General features: G+C 37.7%; 6 protein-coding genes across 14 annotated transcripts; 3 read left to right on the top strand and 3 right to left on the bottom strand.

Moving 5' to 3' along the window:
* Positions 1 to 2,630: 2,630 nt before the first annotated feature.
* On the bottom strand, positions 2,631 to 3,710 carry LOC123475269 (protein MON2 homolog). Of its 4 annotated transcripts, none has more exons than XM_045177791.1 (5): positions 3,542 to 3,707; positions 3,383 to 3,436; positions 3,035 to 3,248; positions 2,780 to 2,955; positions 2,631 to 2,715 (listed from the first exon to the last, which is right to left on the bottom strand). In XM_045177791.1, exons 1-5 carry the CDS (start codon positions 3,631 to 3,633, stop codon positions 2,697 to 2,699), a joined length of 555 nt encoding a protein of 184 aa, XP_045033726.1. In that variant the 5' UTR covers positions 3,634 to 3,707; the 3' UTR covers positions 2,631 to 2,696. The 4 variants fall into 4 exon arrangements, 2 of the variants coding, with proteins under 2 accessions (XP_045033726.1, XP_045033727.1); XM_045177792.1 differs by having other exon boundaries at positions 3,383 to 3,419; positions 3,542 to 3,704; XR_006650181.1 differs by having other exon boundaries at positions 2,631 to 2,955; positions 3,035 to 3,247; positions 3,321 to 3,436; positions 3,542 to 3,710.
* A 634-nt stretch (positions 3,711 to 4,344) lies between these two features.
* Positions 4,345 to 8,531, top strand: LOC116928280 (exocyst complex component 4). Of its 2 annotated transcripts, none has more exons than XR_006650180.1 (15): positions 4,345 to 4,505; positions 4,568 to 4,899; positions 4,969 to 5,134; positions 5,197 to 5,417; positions 5,491 to 5,575; positions 5,639 to 5,896; positions 5,973 to 6,112; positions 6,190 to 6,408; positions 6,471 to 6,648; positions 6,705 to 6,786; positions 6,853 to 6,991; positions 7,057 to 7,279; positions 7,337 to 7,666; positions 7,725 to 8,086; positions 8,206 to 8,348. XR_006650180.1 is itself a non-coding variant. In XM_032935349.2 (15 exons), the coding sequence occupies exons 1-15, from the start codon at positions 4,491 to 4,493 to the stop codon at positions 8,371 to 8,373; spliced, it is 2,763 nt and encodes a 920-aa protein (XP_032791240.1). In that variant the 5' UTR covers positions 4,345 to 4,490; the 3' UTR covers positions 8,374 to 8,531. The 2 variants fall into 2 exon arrangements, 1 of the variants encoding a protein (XP_032791240.1); XM_032935349.2 differs by having other exon boundaries at positions 7,725 to 7,931; positions 8,206 to 8,531.
* Positions 5,129 to 13,762, bottom strand: LOC116928318 (transcription elongation factor A N-terminal and central domain-containing protein 2). 5 transcript variants are annotated; one of them, XR_004397068.2, is made up of 7 exons: positions 12,975 to 13,762; positions 11,931 to 12,650; positions 11,728 to 11,871; positions 8,394 to 8,670; positions 8,040 to 8,334; positions 7,749 to 7,974; positions 5,129 to 5,423 (listed from the first exon to the last, which is right to left on the bottom strand). XR_004397068.2 is itself a non-coding variant. In XM_032935398.2 (2 exons), exon 2 carries the CDS (start codon positions 12,570 to 12,572, stop codon positions 11,940 to 11,942), a length of 633 nt encoding a protein of 210 aa, XP_032791289.2. In that variant the 5' UTR covers positions 12,573 to 12,650; positions 12,942 to 13,099; the 3' UTR covers positions 11,900 to 11,939. The 5 variants fall into 5 exon arrangements, 1 of the variants encoding a protein (XP_032791289.2); XR_004397066.2 differs by having other exon boundaries at positions 11,728 to 11,881; positions 12,942 to 13,099; XR_004397065.2 differs by having other exon boundaries at positions 12,942 to 13,099.
* Positions 8,670 to 11,366, top strand: LOC116928296 (adhesive plaque matrix protein). The gene is made up of 2 exons (XM_032935374.2): positions 8,670 to 9,465; positions 9,556 to 11,366. Exons 1-2 carry the CDS (start codon positions 9,439 to 9,441, stop codon positions 10,981 to 10,983), a joined length of 1,455 nt encoding a protein of 484 aa, XP_032791265.2. The 5' UTR covers positions 8,670 to 9,438; the 3' UTR covers positions 10,984 to 11,366.
* A 22-nt stretch (positions 13,763 to 13,784) lies between the features above and the next one.
* Positions 13,785 to 15,174, top strand: LOC116928304 (repetitive proline-rich cell wall protein 1). The gene is made up of 2 exons (XM_032935382.2): positions 13,785 to 13,930; positions 13,994 to 15,174. The coding sequence occupies exons 1-2, from the start codon at positions 13,904 to 13,906 to the stop codon at positions 14,915 to 14,917; spliced, it is 951 nt and encodes a 316-aa protein (XP_032791273.2). The 5' UTR covers positions 13,785 to 13,903; the 3' UTR covers positions 14,918 to 15,174.
* Positions 15,175 to 15,658: 484 nt separating this feature from the next.
* LOC116928294 (glutamate receptor ionotropic, delta-2) lies at positions 15,659 to 18,087 on the bottom strand. Its single transcript, XM_045177790.1, is given in 11 exon segments — positions 15,659 to 16,255; positions 16,341 to 16,492; positions 16,564 to 16,686; positions 16,749 to 16,931; positions 16,933 to 16,978; positions 17,063 to 17,367; positions 17,422 to 17,512; positions 17,582 to 17,619; positions 17,621 to 17,689; positions 17,757 to 17,812; positions 17,870 to 18,087. Coding segments are annotated over 11 exon segments (1,512 nt in total). The 5' UTR covers positions 18,081 to 18,087; the 3' UTR covers positions 15,659 to 16,017.
* Positions 18,088 to 18,095: the final 8 nt, after the last annotated feature.

The following is an 18,095-nucleotide window of genomic DNA, read 5'->3' as shown; positions in this document are numbered from 1 at the left end:
TTTGGCCAAATTTCAAATTTTGCTTAAAATACATGAATTCGATTCAGAATTGAATGAAAATCACGAAAATAAGGTTTATTTTTCTATTGGTCTTATAGTTTTTGATTTAAACGTTAAAAAGCCTAAATTAAGTTGTTGCGCTAACAGCACTGTTTTCGTTAATTTTTGAAACGGCTGGTATAATGAGAAAACCAATCACTAAATCGAAATCAGCGTTTAATTTCGATTATGCCGTGTGATTTTTGGATAATTTCAAGAGATGTCGTTTTTGGCCGATTTTGACAAAAGTGGGAAGGCTATACCCTTCCCACTTTTTCATTTTTGGCCAAATTTCAAATTTTGCTTAAAATACATGAATTCGATTTAGAATTGAATGAAAATCACGAAAATAAGGTTTATTTTTCTATTGGTCTTATAGTTTTTGATTTAAACGTTAAAAAGCCTAAATTAAGTTGTTGCGCTAACAGCACTGTTTTCGTTAATTTTTGAAACGGCTGGTATAATAAGAAAACCAATCACTAAATCGAAATCAGCGTTTAATTTCGATTATGTCGTGTGATTTTTGGATAATTTCAAGAGATGTCGTTTTTGGCCGATTTTGACAAAAGTGGGAAGGCTATACCCTTCCCACTTTTTCATTTTTGGCCAAATTTCAAATTTTGCTTAAAATACATGAATTCGATTTAGAATTGAATGAAAATCACGAAAATAAGGTTAATTTTTCTATTGGTCTTATAGTTTTTTATTTAAACGTTAAAAAGCCTAAATTAAGTTGTTGCGCTAACAGCACTGTTTTCGTTAATTTTTGAAACGGCTGGTATAATGAGAAAACCAATCACTAAATCGAAATCAGCGTTTAATTTCGATTATGCCGTGTGATTTTTGGATAATTTCAAGAGATGTCGTTTTTGGCCGATTTTGACAAAAGTGGGAAGGCTATACCCTTCCCACTTTTTCATTTTTGGCCAAATTTCAAATTTTGCTTCAAATACATGAATTCGATTTAGAATTGAATGAAAATCACGAAAATAAGGTTTATTTTTCTATTGGTCTTATAGTTTTATATTTAAACGTTAAAAAGCCTAAATTAAGTTGTTGCGCTAACAGCACTGTTTTCGTTAATTTTTGAAACGGCTGGTATAATGAGAAAACCAATCACTAATTCGAAATCAGCGTTTAATTTCGATTATGCCGTGTGATTTTAGAATAATTTCAAGAGATGTCGTTTTTGGCCGATTTTGACAAAAGTGGGAAGGCTATATCCTTCCCACTTTTTCATTTTTGGCCAAATTTCAAATTTTGCTTCAAATACATGAATTCGATTCAGAATTGAATGAAAATCACGAAAATAAGGTTTATTTTTCTATTGGTCTTATAGTTTTTTATTTAAACGTTAAAAAGCCTAAATTAAGTTGTTGCGCTAACAGCACTGTTTTCGTTAATTTTTGAAACGGCTGGTATAATGAGAAAACCAATCACTAAATCGAAATCAGCGTTTAATTTCGATAATGTCGTATGATTTTTGGATAATTTCAAGAGATGTCGTTTTTGGCCGATTTTGACAAAAGTGGGAAGGCAATACCCTTCCCACTTTTTCATTTTTGGCCAAATTTCAAATTTTGCTTAAAATACATGAATTCGATTCAGAATTGAATGAAAATCACGAAAATCAGGTTTATTTTTCTATTGGTTTTATAGTTTTTTATTTAAACGTTTAAAACCCTAAATTAAGTTGTTGCGCTTACAGCACTGTTTTTGTTAATTTTTGAAACGGTTTGTTTAACGAGAAAACCAATGACTAATTCGAAATCAGCGTTCAATTTCGATTATGCCGTGTGATTTTGGATAATTTCAAGAGATGTTGTTTTTAGCCGATTTTGACAAAAATGGGAAGGCGGGGTGAAGCGGGGATGATTACTTCACACTTCGTCAGACGTGACGAAGTGACAGTTTTTTTCCTTTTTTTCCAACCAGCGCAATACTTGACCCAAGTGAGAAAGCGCAAAAAAATTTTCATGTTGAAGCAATTTTTTTCTTTGCAACATTTTTCAATAAAAATACATGGAAAAGATAGCTCTTTTCAAGGTCTATCGACTGATGTTTGTGTTTTTTACATGCATGTAATATTTCAGCCGTAATTAATATTTTTAATTTAAAACTTGTTGCGGGTGGAGGGAAAAATAACCAAAACTGTCAAACTTTGGGCGCATCGTTTGGGTCTTAATATACGGCAAATCAATAAAGTAATACATAATTAAGATACCTTAAAACCTCCAGCATGTTTTGATGTAAAAATTTACTTAGATTACCATAGTTTTGGTACTATAAATTACAATAATAGTAACCCCTTCCTTACACCCATTATGGCGGCCATTTTGATTACGCACCTAATTCAAATATAAATGCAATCTACAATTAAAACCTAAATCGAAATCTTTTATGGCAGTGCAGGACTGCAGGTAACCAATATCCAATCTCTCTAGACTTAAGCATGACAAAACACGATAGGCAAACAGAAACAATGTATTTTAAATGTGGCTCAAATTAAAAATTAAAAATTGAGTCATAAAAACTTTATCCATCGCTGTCATGCATTAAAAAATAGTAAATTTAAAGTAAAAAACAATTGATTCATGAAAATGAAAGTGCATCGTTTATTGTCCACAACACACATTAAACTATATAAATTGTTTCAGTTACTTTAAAGACAATTTACTAAATAAAATAAAATAATGTGATAAAGTAATTGGTATAACATGATAAATACTTTGATTGTTACCCTTGAGAATTGTTGATAGCTCCTATGATATTAAGAAACAAGGGCCATCCAAAAGAGATTATGTCACCAGAGCTGTGCAGCAAATGGAGCACACAATCAACTTGCTTTTGCTGCACGTCTGCAAAACTGGTACTAGACAGCTCATTTAATGGTGATATTAACAACGTCTGCAATCTCTGTAAAATTAATAAGGGATAGAGTTCACTATTCTTCAACTGCCTAAACACAAATAGCCCAACTGTTTCGGAGAGTTACCTGGTTTTCTTTTAAAGGGGTAGAATAATCATATTGAATTACTGATCTAACTAACGTAGTAATGACATCTATTCCCCATTCTCTCAAGCGGTTAAGTGGGTGGATGATGACTTCAAGCAGGTGATTTGTTACAGGACGCCAAAGAACTTCTACCCTGTTCAGATTTACAAGACCAGCTGCCAACAGTTTTGCTACGGCAAAAAGTGAGGGCTCCTGCAGTAAATATAGAAGGAGTTCAATCTATTAGAATTCAATCTACTTTTATCCAGATTGAAGTTGTACAAACCCTGTTAGTAAAAAAATCTGGTAAAAAAATCTCAGATACAATTAATTAGATTGAAATCATGCCTGTTTGAGAAGGTACCAAACTCTCGTGTCAGTTTATCTAAAAAAGCAAAAAAGCTGAAAAAGTAAAAAAGAGTATTTAAAACACGTTTTGTACGAGGGAAACATAATATATGAATATGAAATCATGATGAACATGATGGTATAACAATATAATTATACCTTTCTCGACAAGTTTTCCAGCCGAATCTATAAATTCCATCGTTCTCTTCACGAGCAGTCGGCCCTTTTCTAAAAGTAATATATTTATTCATTTTAAATGACAGCAGGCCGCCATTAAAAACGAAAATGACAACAAACGAAAAAAAAAAACAATTGCCGGTTCAAATGCGACGGCGGCTGCTGAGATTTCGGGGGTAGGGACTAGGGGCCTACGCCTACCCACCACTGCGTGGCTTGAAAGAATGGTCATGTGACCATCCCACTGAGCCAATGAAAACCCTGGAAATGGTGCCTTTTTCTGGTACGGACCTCTCCGTACGTACTGTACGTGGAGACCATTGTCGATTTCGGATGGCTGCACTCGGTGCAGTAGCCAGGGCACACCGGCCCGGGGGAGAGGAGGTTTTGGGACCCCCCCCCCCCCCAGGGGTAAAAAAAAAAAAAAAACAACCACCCAATAACTTTTCTCCCTTTTCCACGGAGAAAAAAAAAAAAAAAAAAAAAAAAAAAAAAAAAAAAAAAAAAAAAAAAAAAAAAAAAAAAAATTAAAATAAAAAAACACCCACAACAAAAAAAAAAAAAAAAAAAAAAATAAAAAAAAAAATTCGCGGGGGGGGGGGGGGCGGGCGGGAAAAAAAAAAAAAAAAAAAAAAAAAAAAAAAAAAAAAAAAAAAAAAAAAAAAAAAAAAAAAAAAAAAAATTTTTAAAAATAAAAAAAAAAAAAAAAAAAAAAAAAAAAAACATGTTGCAAAAAAAACTAAATCTAGTAGCACTGAGCACCATCTATCACCCGAACCAGGAACGTGTTGTATTATGAGTGCAGAAGGCATGTTTGTTTTTCGAGCTGTTGCCTTTTCCGTCATCCTGTGCTGTCAGAGTTCCCATAATATCATTTTGTGTTTTGTGTTTTGCTTTAAAAGAAACCCAAACCTATAAAGAAGATAGAAATATGGCAAAGGAAACGGTATTTGTTTGCTTGTGTTTTGTTATCCTAATATGAATATTATGTGTATTGTACCATTACAGTCTGGTCTTTTAATGAATGTAATTGGGACTCTGTCATCCCTATCCTCAAATGAACAACGTGACAGGGAGAAAGCCAAACTCGAGCGGGAATTTAAACTTAGCGATCAGAGATTGGAAAAATTGGTCTCCACACATCACAGAGACTTGGCCAGTGTAATGCAAATTTACAGCAAAGTTTCAGTAAGCATTAATGATGCCCGAACCCGAATAGCTATGGTGAAAGGCCAATTGGCTGCTTGCAGAGGACTTCTACATTGTAGAAGAGATGAACTTAAGAAACTGTGGCTTGAGGGTGTGGAACATAAGCAGGTGCTTCTCATGCTGAATCAAATGTAACAAAAGGAATTATAATTTTATTCCAAAGCTAAATATGTAAAACATTAATTTTTTTACCAATGCAGTGAAAAATTAAAAGAAATTCCTGACAAAATTAATGAAAATATAGCAAAGAAGAATTATATAGCAGCTGCAGAGCTTGTGGTTGAAGCCCAAGAAAATCTACAAGGTCCACTGCAAAATGTTGAAGCTTTAAAGGATGTTCGGAGTGATCTTGCCACAAAACAAGAGGTATTACATGTATTCACCAACAATAATATATTAACCAAAGTTGTTTCATTAATACTTGATAGCGATTTTACAAAATTCTTCTGGAAGACTTGAATCACTATATCTACGTAAAATCGTCCATTGACGTACTGCAGTGGAAACGTGCTGCAACTTCTCAAGCTCCTTTTCAAAGAGCATCAAGTGGACGCAATTCCTCTGGCAGGACCTCTGGAAACTTAATTTCGAAAAACGACGCACCAAAAGTAAAATCACTGATGCTAGAAGTTGTCGGAAGCAGTCAAGGGTAACTCTATTAAAGAATTGGAGATTTTGACCATTAGGAAATCCTGCTAATTAATAATTTTTTCCTTTAATAGTGCTCCAGATGAGAAAAGTAACCAGTGTATATATAACATAGTTCAGTGTCTCTCGCTAGTAAATAAGTTACCTGAAACACTAGAAGTAATTTTCCATTTTGCAAGAATATGTGATTACAAGTAACTAATTGACGTTTTTTAAAATTAGAGTTTAAAAAATGGAATGGGAATGGAAATGACATTGATTACGAGAAAAACCGCTCAACAAATTAGCGAGATGTATCCGCCTAATAGCAAAAATGTTTTGAAGGAACTGTTTGAGGCTGTAATGGAGCAAATGCGGAGGATCGTGAAGGCTCACATTGCCGTTCTCGATAGCGTTAAGGCTCTACTGAAGGACCAGCAGTACAATAACGATGTTGTTATGTACAACATAGAGGATGTATGGTCCCAAGTACAAACTGTGGTATGCATAATTATTTAAATATTACACAACCGGCCCATTTCGTCTAATCTAGAACAAATTACTGGCATTTTCTTAGATTCAAGTTTTGTTGTCCCAATATTGGGATATTGGTAGTACCGCTTCAAAAAGCGGTAACTCGGGCAGTAGTTTCTCATCAAATTCTCAATTGGGAGCAGCCGATTTGAACGCATACTTTTCCAGGAGACGACAGCCCAGGTAAAGGAAAAATTTTCTTTCTAGCGCAAACAGCTCAAACTTAATATACATGTACATATTTTCAATCTATGGTATAGACCACAGAAAACGACATTATTCCGTTTCGAAGGTTCTCTCCATTCAATCAGCTTGAATGAGTCTAATAGCGACTATTCCAAGCAAGACCAACATGGTCTGGATGCGCAGGATCGGATTTTAATTGTCGAACCTAACGCGCGTTTGGTGATTGAAATTTATCAACCCTTAATGACCTTTGTTCAAGAAATAGAAACTGCGCTGGGGTGTAGCTCTCAAGGGTATGAATGCTGAATCTCTATTCCGAAAGCCTTTTTTACTTAACTGATAAAGCTTTGAACAGGACGCATTGCGCGCTTCATGTGTTTATCACAGTATTTACACGCGACGTTTTTCTCAGTCAAATTCACATCGAGATGGGCACCGCCCTAGATGAAGCCACGCGAAAACTGGATATGTGGAAGTCTGTAAATCCCACTGAGTTGACACAAAATACAAAAGCCACACGGCCTTTGCTTCAGGTAGCTTTTTTTTTCCCGTTTCGTTTTTAAGTCTGTTGTTCAATTTACTGTCATAGAGCACCATACAAGTTTACCGCTGTCTGATGGAAATCCGCCAACTAATGGAAGCGCTTCCCCAATTTGCCCAGCATTTTCTCGGTACGGATACTATGATAGAAAAATTTCCTTCATCAGACTTCATCTTGAATTCTATACGATATCTAGGAATGACCTGCAATATGCTACTGCGATACAGCGAAACTTGTCAAGCGGCTTATCGAGGTCTAGTTCAACCGGACTCGGAAGACAAAAGAGTAATCAGTGCTACTTGGGCGAAAGATGAAGACATACATCGATTTCTGAGGTTTTTTTTGTCACATTCTGTCATGAATGATCATGCCCATAAAAAAAAAAAAAAAAAAAAATCAGGTCTCTTCCGAGTTGGACGGCTTTGCAAACTGTACGAGCACATCGGAACTCCGGAACGACCGATTGTGAAACTTATGAAGATAGCCCAGAGGAAATCAGGCAAAGAAGTGCCAAAGAAACGGAAATACTAACAGGAAATCTTGGTGACGCCATTATTCCACCCCATGAGATTCTCGCCGACCCTACGCAATTGCGTATATTGGCATTGCTACAAGAATCTTTGGTAAAGTAATTATAATTTTTGCGACTGGGCCGGCGTTAAATCTAATTTATTTTGCAGGAGTGGTTTGCAGCACATATACAGGAATTAGCGAATAGCATAACTCGCTCTGGCGCTTCTGAATCCGTCCTAGCTCTTCCAGAGTCGAACGTTCAGACTTTACTGGAACTAGCGAAAGATTTTGAAGACCTAGCCGACACCTGTCTATTAGTTTTGCATTTGGAAGTGCGCGTGCATTGCTTTTATCATCTAGTGCCACTTGGAAGACAATCGCAGTTTTGGCTGAATGGCGACAATCAAGAACCTGACCCTGAAATTGGCCGACTCAGTCGCGATTTGACTGCAATCGACGAATCCCTATCAGCTTTCATTCAGCCACGAAAACATCGAGTAGGTTGTCTAACTTTAATACGATTTGCTAAAAGCTTACGCTTGTTTCGTATTATAGTACATATTTGAGGGAGTTAGTCACCTTGTATCCAGTATCATAATGTCATCGGTGCAGCATATCCGGCGGATGAATGAAAATGGCGTCAAAAAGATGTGTCGCAATATTTTCGCCTTGCAGCAAACGTTAACCAGCATCACTTTGGCCCGCGAACCAGCGTTGGACCATGCGCGCCAATATTTTGAGCTGCTTTGCGTAACGCCAGAGGTAAAGGACACTTTCTGCTTTTTTCGAGTGAAGCAATTGGTTTCTAGTAGATAAAACAATATTTTTGCATTTACGTTTATCAAAAATTTATAATATATGATTACTTACGTTATGCTGCATTAATGAAGGATTCCTCGTTCCTTCAAGGAATGGAAGTAAGGATGGGCTTTATGAATGTAGCTTGGAGCATGATTGTGTTTGGCAGCACATTTAAGCGAATCCGTAGATAGTTTTGCAATTGCATAAATGCATTGATTATGTCTTAATTCCACAGGAAATATTAAATGGTATTCTGGAGCGCGGATCTCAATACACTGAATTGGAGTATATTCAAGTACTTCAACTATTGAACAGAAGTCGCCCCGGTACAGCTTCCAACGAAATAACTCGTCATCTCGAACGCCTGTCGGAGATCCTAGGAGAATTAGGTGTCACTGTTTAAATTTATTTATCTAATCTTACCATCCGTGTGACGTGCAGGGTTTGTCCGGGTCGTCTCCCGTTTCTAAAAATTTCGTTGCTTTACGATTTCAATTGAAGAAATTGTGATTCTCATGGATAATCACCGAGTATTTACGAATAAATATTGATTTACTGTTATGAAACCCTTCAAGGCTAACTGCCTGTATCGTTCTTGTTTAAAACATCATGGAGTTAAAACAAAAATATTCTTGTTAAATTTAGGTTTGTTGGTGGTGGTGTTTTCCGCCCTAGTTGGAAGCACGAATTTTCGATCGCCCTGAAAACAAATTTATAAACAAACCATGAAAATTTTTTTTCTCACAATAAGTATAGTTGATCAAATACTGAATTGAGTTTTTAACTTTCTATGATTCACCCAACTTACTAAATGTCAAATAAATAAATAACTAAATTTGCAGAGCTAAAAGCATAAAAAAAAAGAAAATACGTGGTAGGAAATTGAGTCTCTAGGACCGTACTCATTTGGCACATTTTTCACGACCATAACACATATACAAAAGTAGTGCATGATTTCTCAATTGCATGATTTTTCAGATTTAATGAAAGCTTTTGCGGTTATGTAAAATTAAAAACAAGTTGCTTTCAGGAAGTTTGGTCACATTAAGCTCTCTAATTACGTGGTTACGCCTTATAGGAGTGTAGGGGAACACGGTTTGCGTGAATCTTCTTGGGTTGGTAGGTTGGAACTGATGAGTTCTTAACATGCATACACATGCATACACATGCATTCTGTGGTTCGTCTCAATCTACGTTGCGATGTGTACAATTAGACAAATGGACGTAATCAATAATACACGAACGTAAAAAATAGCAACGACAAAAGAGGTTAGTAGCCCAAACCGTAAGCGATTGATAACCGGGAAATTTCGAGGATAATGCATTTTCCAATAAAAAGTTTCTTCAAAAGGCGGGTCCTCCTCTAGCAAGATATAAATATGAGTGCGCAACCCATTCGAGTTACTAACGGTTCGGATTTTTACTCATACGCTTCTGGAATTCTTCAAGAACAACACACAAGATCCTCATGGCAAGACGGATCGAAATTTCAAAGGTATACGCCATGGGCTTCCAATGGAAGTACATTTGTTGTATTAACTATTGCAAAACAAAACAGTAATAATAATTTTGTTAAACGACGCAGCTTCTCGCGCCGTGTTTGCTGATTTTAGTGGCGCTGCAGCTATTTGAACCGAAAACCAGCGTATCGGCAGAAAGCAATCTAAGAGATGTCTACGCCGACTACTTTCAAATAGAAGACGGAGATTTTACTGAAATGGATTACTTTGATGAACGTTTAGATGCATCTGACATTGACAGACACGGTTCAAAACATCGTCGTTTCAAATTGCGAAACAAACATAAGAAGAAAAAGTTCAGCTACGGTGCACCATCACAATATGACCCGGCCAATTATTATCAATCTCCTACGCCCCATAAAAGACCGTTGGACGGTAAATATGGTGTACTCAAGACTCAAAGCATCGTAACGCCACCAAAGTATAGAGCTCCACATCATCCACCGACACGCCACCAGGCTGCCATTCCTGTAGCTTCACGCACCCCAGGTTCCAGGCATCCAGTTTCACGTCCACTAGTTCATCGCCAACCAGCTTCACATCCCCATGTTTCAATTCCCCATGTTTCAATTCCCCATGTTTCAATTCCCCATGCTTCACATCCCCATGCTTCACATCCCCATGCTTCACGTCACCCTGCTTCGCATCACCCTCCTCCACAATCCGCTACTTTACGTCCCACCCAATCACGCCCTACACTTTCACGACCTACACCTTCACGTCCTTCGACCCCACGGCCTACACCTTCACGCCCTGCGACTACAAGTCCTAAACCTTCACGCCCTGCGACTTCAAGTCCTAAACCTTCACGCTCTACACCTTCGAGTCAAACATTTTCAAATTTTGAATTATCTCTTCTTCCACTTTCACACCCCGTACTCTTTGGTCCTGAAGGTTTACGCCTTCAAACCTCGCGTCCCAAAGTTTCACAATCCCCAACTTATGGCTCCTCTTCTTCCCAATCCACAACTACACGATCTCCAACTAAACGTTCTTCGACTTCACGTCCATCAACTTCACGATCTCCAACTATACGTTCTTCGACTTCACGTCCATCAACTTCACAGACCCCAGCTTCATATCCTCCAACTTCCACTACCCTAGCTCCCAGTACCACGGTTTACAGTTCTCCAACATCCAGTACGACAACAAGTTCTTCAACTTATTCCAGTACTCCGACTTACAGTTCTTCAGAATCCAATGCCCCAACCTACATCCCTACCACGACAATTGCAACAGAATCTAGGTCTCCAGCTTCTAGTACTCCCAAAACCAAGAAGAGTCAATCGAAAAAGAAATCAAGTGATTCAAGTTTATCTAAACCTGAGAATGGCCCAATCAAGTTAACGCAAGAAATCCCAATCGAGCCAGTTGACATCCCTAAAGCGACTTCTTTGTCGTCGGCATCTGTGTCTAACAAAGATGACACCGGATTTTTTTTCAGACCTACGAACAGTTTTCCCAATTTCTTTAAACAGCTACTGCAAGGTTAAGAACGAGTTGGAAATGTAACAAGTCGCCAAACACATTTGAGAAACTATAGACATTCCGTTGTCCATAGTTTCACCTCTTAATTTATTAAGCCCCAAACTAATTTAAATTCCTTGTCAAGAAGTAGTGAAGCAAACAGGACTATATACACTTTCCCGTTGTGCCTTTTCAAATTTGTTCTATTATTGAATTGTTTTGTTTGCTACTTCTAGTTGTTTAAATTATTCGGAAGAGCTTGGCAATTTCGACCCTAAATGCCCAGGATGGCAACATAGACGCCAAATTCGATATTTACTGTATTGAACTTTCAATGTTTCTTGTACCCTAATTCTCCATTATCCTTTTTTTTTTTCATTTCAGAAATACAATTAAATTACATATCAAATGCTTATATCCATATTTCACAAAGCAAATGTAAGAAACGTTTGCCTTTTGAATCAAATAGGAAAACGCGTCCTTTGTTTGAAATAACGTATTCTTTCATTGTCAACAGAAGACAAATCAGTTCTGCCAACAGAGACTTTCTACTTGCCCACCGATTCTTAAGACAACATAGTCCTATGACGCTTACTCAATATCCCGGAAACAGCATTTCTTCTATTTCTACGATATCGGTCTACAAACAATACCCTTAGTGTTCGGACACCGTTCGCACACGTTCTATAGGATATAACACTCACGCTGTTATGTACGTGCGTGCTAATGGCCACTATATGAGGTCTACCAAAAAATACTTTTTGACATACCTCACATGGGCTATTATCCTATAGCTACCGCCTTTCTTCCATGCTGTCCCGCTCCCTCTCTGCCATCCATCAACGCAGAATACCCTAGTCACATGAGGCGTGCGGATTGCTGAGCGTTATGTCCACATTACACGAAACTTGTTCCTATGAAACACTACAAAGGGTTTCAATATTCAATGAATCTATAGCATTTATATTATTACTTGTACATTTCACTGTTTCGCATATACTTTCATCACATCCCGGTACATTTCTTCCACAAACTCTTTTAGATCACTGTTCATTTCATTCACTCGCCGCTTTTGATCTTCGTTACCTTTGAAGCAAAAGTGAATTTTTCTTATGACACGATTATAGGTATGATTCATAATTTTTTTGCACTTGTTAAAAACGTGAATTTCAATCTCTTCGGCAATCACAGAGTTGTTTAATGCAAGGTTAATCATCTTTTTGGCACTGGCTCTACCACGCTTGGTTTCAGCGTCACTTTCCACTTCGATTGGCTTCCTCCGGAGAAGGTGTAGTATATGGGTCTTCCAGAAACCATAAACCTCGTTAGCTGCACACGAAACAATAGGGTTTTCATCTCGACAAAGGCGATGAACTGTGCGACCGATTCCGGTAGATTTAAGAATTTCTTTGGCAGGTTTCTTGTTCTTCAACTTGTTAAGAATATAAATTTTCTGATCAGGTGAAATTTCAGGATTTGAGAGTTGTTGATTGGCTGACGTCAAATCTTCTAAAATCACAACTCCACCAAGTTGGTGAAGACTGGCTTGTTTCATTCCTCTTGAAATTCCAGATGATGGTGGTTCCTTGGTCTTTTTAATTAAAAATTTATCCATGTTTCAATTAATTCTCTTGTTGTCAATGTTAAGAGACCCTACAAGTATAAAATTGTGGTCTGCGATCTTCCACTTAACCTGTCGGAATAGGAAGGATAATTATCAGCTGATGTCATGTAAATTCTTAGCTTAATGTATATGCTCATTTTTACTTCCAAATATAAAATTAACAAAATTCATTAAGATATTTCCGATTCTGAGGCATATCTTATTTTTAAAATCTGATAAATGCAGCATGATTTGCTTAAAGACTACAGAGAGTTGAATGTACAGCTTTGGCAAAGCAACTTTGTCTTGATTTATACAAACAATATATCTACAAAAAAGTTCCTTTTTATAACTGTAATATACTAAAATTGCATCACAAACCTTCTAGTTTTTGCCAACTTAAAAAACGCTTACATTAATCAACTAAGGAGCGACGAAATATGGTTAAAGAAAAAAGCGTGGTTTTGGTACAGAGTACAGACGACGTTGTTATGGCTAACTGTCGTTCGTTGTCTGCAACAGACAAATGGGAAATGAAGGACCAAAAAAACATAAAGATTATCTAGAATTTAGTCAGAAAAATAAAGAAAATGTAACAAATCGCCATTGATAGTTTGGTTGAAATAGCATATTAGATCAGTTTGGAATTTACTATTGCAGGTATTATTTAAGACAAAAACCACTATTTTGGATAGTATTCCAAATAGCTTGATGTCATTAAGGTCCGAATGATAACATTTGCATATTAAAGTATAAAGGATTCCCTAGATGCATTAGAGGAATTTTGTAGAATAAAAACGGGATGAGGAACAATGAAGCAATTCATCCATTCATGATATTGCTGAAGTAACGAGGGAGCTTTTGTGGTTATTGTAATGTGGCAGTTTCAGAATTCTGAGAACGCTACGATGACGGGGTCCCTGAACATGTGGTTTGAGTCTGATAAAGACAGAGAACAACAATTTGTGTTGATCCGCATGCCTTAATGTGCCCCGAGTTTGATGAGCTGTTGAGTGAAGATCACGCTTCCCTACTTGAAATTATGTGGTTCTTCATTCTTCAGCCATACGGGAACGATTACGGTGGAAAACAAACCACAGTACTGTATATGGCGCCGAAGAGAAATACTGAAAAGCCAAGCAGGTTAGTAGCACAAACCATGAGCAATTGCAGGAAATAGAATGAAATACATTTTACCAAAAGCAGTTGGTTTAAAAAGGCGGAGCCAACTCAACTGAATATAAATTTGAGCGACAGCCATATTTTCATTAGTAAGAAACTTGTGTTGGGCATCCTCGGAGTTTCTTTAACAGAGAGCAAAACAACAAATCCGGTTTATCAACATGGAAAGAATGCTAACTATTTCAAAGGTGCGTTTGAGATCCAATAACAAACCTTTTAAATTAATAATTTTACTCTTTACCATTTCATAGTTCCTCGCGCCCGTTTTACTATCGCTACTACTGGCCGTAGCTGTTGTTGGATCCACTTCAGATATATCAGCAGGAAGCAACTCAAGGGAAGTGAATGGCGATGCCGTTGCATTCAGACAAGTTGGCGTCGAAGAAGATTTTGACACAGGCGACGATCATCAGCACCAGGTTAAAGAGCGAACGGCAAGATTGTTTGGTAAACATAAGCGCACTAAGTCTAGCTATGGTGCTCCGAAATCCCAGTACAAGCCACCCAAAAAATCTCGTCGACCACCTAAGGCCCATAAGGCTCATAAACGCCCAAAAGGAAAATACGGTCCACCTAAGGCTCAGTATGTTGCACCTGTAAAAGACTACGAAACTCCGACTTACAGTGCCCCTGCATACACTCCTTCAGCCTATACTCCGTCATCCTACCAACCTTCAGCATACAGCCCTCCAGCATACAGCCCTCCTGCATACAGCCCTCCAGCTTACAGCCCTCATTCTTACAATCCTCCATCTAACAATCCTCCAGCTTATAATCCTCCGGCTCATGGTTCCCCCGAATACTCGGCTCCGTCCTACAATCCTCCTTCCTACAATTCTCCGTCTTACAGTCCTCCTTCCTACAGTCCGCCATCTTACAGTCCTCCAGCTTATAGTTCACCAGCTTACAGTGCTCCAGCTTACAGCCCACCGAAAAAAGAATATAATCCACCAAAAGAAGAATACAATCCACACAAAGAAGAATATAGTCCATCAGAATCTGAATATAACTCTCCTAAGGAAGAGTATAAAAGTCAAAACTATGACGCCATTGTTGTTAAATCACAATCTTCATCGTCCGTTCCTGCAGTGTCAAACAAAGATGCAAGTGAAGGATTTTTTAGAAATCCTAGTGATGGCTTTCCAAATTTTTTCAAACAGGTCCTACAAGGTTAAAAGAGAAGTCAAAATTTGCTGTAAATGAAGGTTTATGAAGCAAACAAGAAGTAAACATATCAGTTACAATTTTGACAACCTTTAACTTGAATAGTTAACCAGTATGAATTGCGACGTGTTTTCATGTATTTATTAATCGCTATGTTTTTCTACGTTTCGTTATGATTGCCTGTTACATTTACGTTTGTGTCTTTTCTTGTTTTAGTTTTTGTGTTGTTGAGCCGCCCAAAGTTAAATACAACTTAGTATAAGCACAATTGTTTCATTTTTCTCCATTCAAAATTTAGAACATGAAACACGAAAAGAAATCGTTTCGTGCAATGTGTCTGTTAGCGTCCTAATCTTTAATTTATGGGAAATGGAGGCCAAAATCTTGTTGACAGCTGCTAACACTTTGTTATCAGCATTTGTGGTGTACTGCATTAGACTGTCTGAATTGTTGAACAGGTGGCATAGACCATTTGGCCAAAGCAAAATAAGTAGGCTATATTCTTTAACCAGCTGTTTTCTTCCATTGAAAGTGCACATTCGTAGAAACGAAGTCCACTTTGAGGAACTGTTATATGCATCGTCTAAAACTTTCACAACGATTCCATCGTGGCATAGCCACAAACGGAACTCGTCAGTCGTACAGGATTCTGTTCCAATATTCCACAGCAGATGTTTAAAAAAATTTTATTTCCCAGTTTATGCATGAAGCTCAGAAGCTCAGCTAGAAGTTCACGGACTGAATGTTACAACCTGTCGCAAAATGATTGTATTGTTAATTCGTTTGACTAACATGTTCCGGCGGTTGCTAGGTATTATTCCGGAAAGTTACGCTTGGATTCATCGGGTTCAGATCGATTAAAAAAATCGACCACTGCTTCAGGTCTGTACAGCTATAGCTCCAAGCACCAAACAATCCGCCATTTGCATACCAATGGAAAATATCCATGAAGCAGCGCAAAATATTCATCAACGTGGATAAACTTTCATGTGGGTTAAAAAGATTCCGTCGGCCATATGTCTTGTTTAACTACAGACAACTTTATGGGTTTTCCAAATCTACAGGTAGCAATCAACGAGAAACATTTTTAATAATCCTAATTCTAGTTGACTCACCAAGTTCCATGGTGCTCTGTTTTCCCGCTGAAGTAAACGATGTTTTCAACTACGAAAACCATTAATGCAATGCACACTCCTACAAACCATATGAGGAATGCACTTTTAAGATCGTCAAAGTTAAGTTTGCGCAGAAGTGCTCCGTAAGAATGTGATGCGCTGCAGTGATCTTTCCCAGACAGATGCTTCTTTCGCCAGTGCTCCATTAATCCACTTTCCAGCATTGAAAGGATCCTTGGTTGAAAAAAAAAAGAAAGAATTTTAAGTCAGCGCCGAAAACAAGCAAGAATGCGTTATAGAAATGTTTACGGAATCTTACTTTTTGTTAAAAAATGCTCCAATGGGACTTCCTTTAGGCAGCGCAAATGCTTGATTGACTTTATAAAATGTCTCCTTGGCGACGTCTAAATTGCAGGTAAAACCAGAGCTAATGAAGTCCTTTTCAACGGCATATTTAATCCTTGCTTTATTCTAAAATAAATTACGAGAAAAGAAACTTTATCCAACATGTGAACTACACCTCAAAGTGTGAGAAACTTTACATTCATGTAGGCAAAACCTCCTTTTTTAACGGCTTGTTCTCCTTCAACGAGGAAATCGACCAATCTTTCGGGGTGCTGGCGTAACTGGTCACCAATAATGCGGTATATACCGTCTGTCGCTTCCTATGGACTCAAATGGTTAAAGAATTCGTTTAAACAGTAAGATGTTAGAACTATCAGTTTACCAAAAACAATGATTCTAAATCTGATCCACTCCAAACTATCCAGCCAAGTCCTGAAGCGGGCAACTCATCTAATGACCGTATAACGGGTTTCAGATTCGGGACGTTCAAAAATGATACAAGTGTTCCTATATAAGCGTGGATAAACACCAAAGCGCACAAAAACCAAATCATGGCCAGCAACCGTTAAGGAGTGCTCCTTTTCAGGAATCTTCTGTCCAGCTGAAAATGAAAAATGAATGGTGAAATGTTTCCCTAATTCCTTGCCTAATAATATGCATAATCTCCGGCGAAAATAATAATCAACAGCAGCATATCTGTACTTACATTGCGTCAGAAGAACTCCGTAGATAAACGCCAGCTGCTTCTTGGGATTTGTGCGTTGTGCTTTGGCCAGCAGTTTGGATTGCATCCACATAACAAACGGTAAAACTACAAGGATTCCCATTAGTATCATCCAAACTTGAAATTGAAAAGGCTTGATGAAGGTCGACAGCTGTTTTCCGCGAACTGGCGCAGGAATCATAATTCCACTAGATTCTTCATAATAAGCGACAGTGAAATCGACAAACTGATGACGCATATGGGTCACGGAGAACGAGCCGATACCCACGTCCGATTCCTGTTTTAAAAATTGCGTTAAGTGCGGTTGACAAATTGCACTAAGTTAGGATACATTATTCAGGATCATCGCAATCATTCCATTCCACGTTCCGTTTGGCAATAATGCTCCATAGGCTTCGTCGTTGGGAATTTTAATTGTAATCCTGTAAAAATTTGCATTGTTAAGTATCACCAAACACTTATTTTATTCGAGGGAAAAAAAATGGATTTACGAAAAATTGTAAGTTTCCATAAGGGCGTTGAGGATTTCCAAAAGAAAATCCCCTTCCCTCAGTGATATCTCCGTTTTCATTTCGGAGAAATTCGACGAACGGCAAAATCTATTATTACAAATCATTACCTTTATTCCATGCGATCATTACAGTGAAACTATTGCAGTCATATTACCTCTACCGACGCTACACGTAGTGTTTTCCCATTTAGGAGATTGCTATGGACAGCATCTAAACATAAACAGCAGTTAAAAAATAGGTAAAAAACGTATGTCATTTTTTTTTTACCTTGACCATAAAGTTGCGTAATAGCATTTTCAGTAAAAACAGTTAGAAGGACCAAAACACCAACAAGTCTGCGGCACAAGTTTCCCATGACTTTGTAGTCGGGCAAGTGATGGTATCTAAAAGGTAAAGTCGTTAGATGAATGCACAGTAACATGAATGTCCTTTTGCTACAAGTTGACAGGTGGCATAGTTCACAGCGGGCAATCGACATACTCTTTCTTAGACA

The sequence above is a fragment of the Daphnia magna genome, linkage group LG8 (genome assembly GCF_020631705.1).
Source record: "Daphnia magna isolate NIES linkage group LG8, ASM2063170v1.1, whole genome shotgun sequence".
Classification (NCBI taxonomy): Eukaryota; Metazoa; Arthropoda; class Branchiopoda; order Diplostraca; family Daphniidae; genus Daphnia; species Daphnia magna.
The sequence above is the reverse complement of the archived record's forward strand: the minus strand, read 5'-3'. Positions and strand labels throughout refer to the sequence as shown.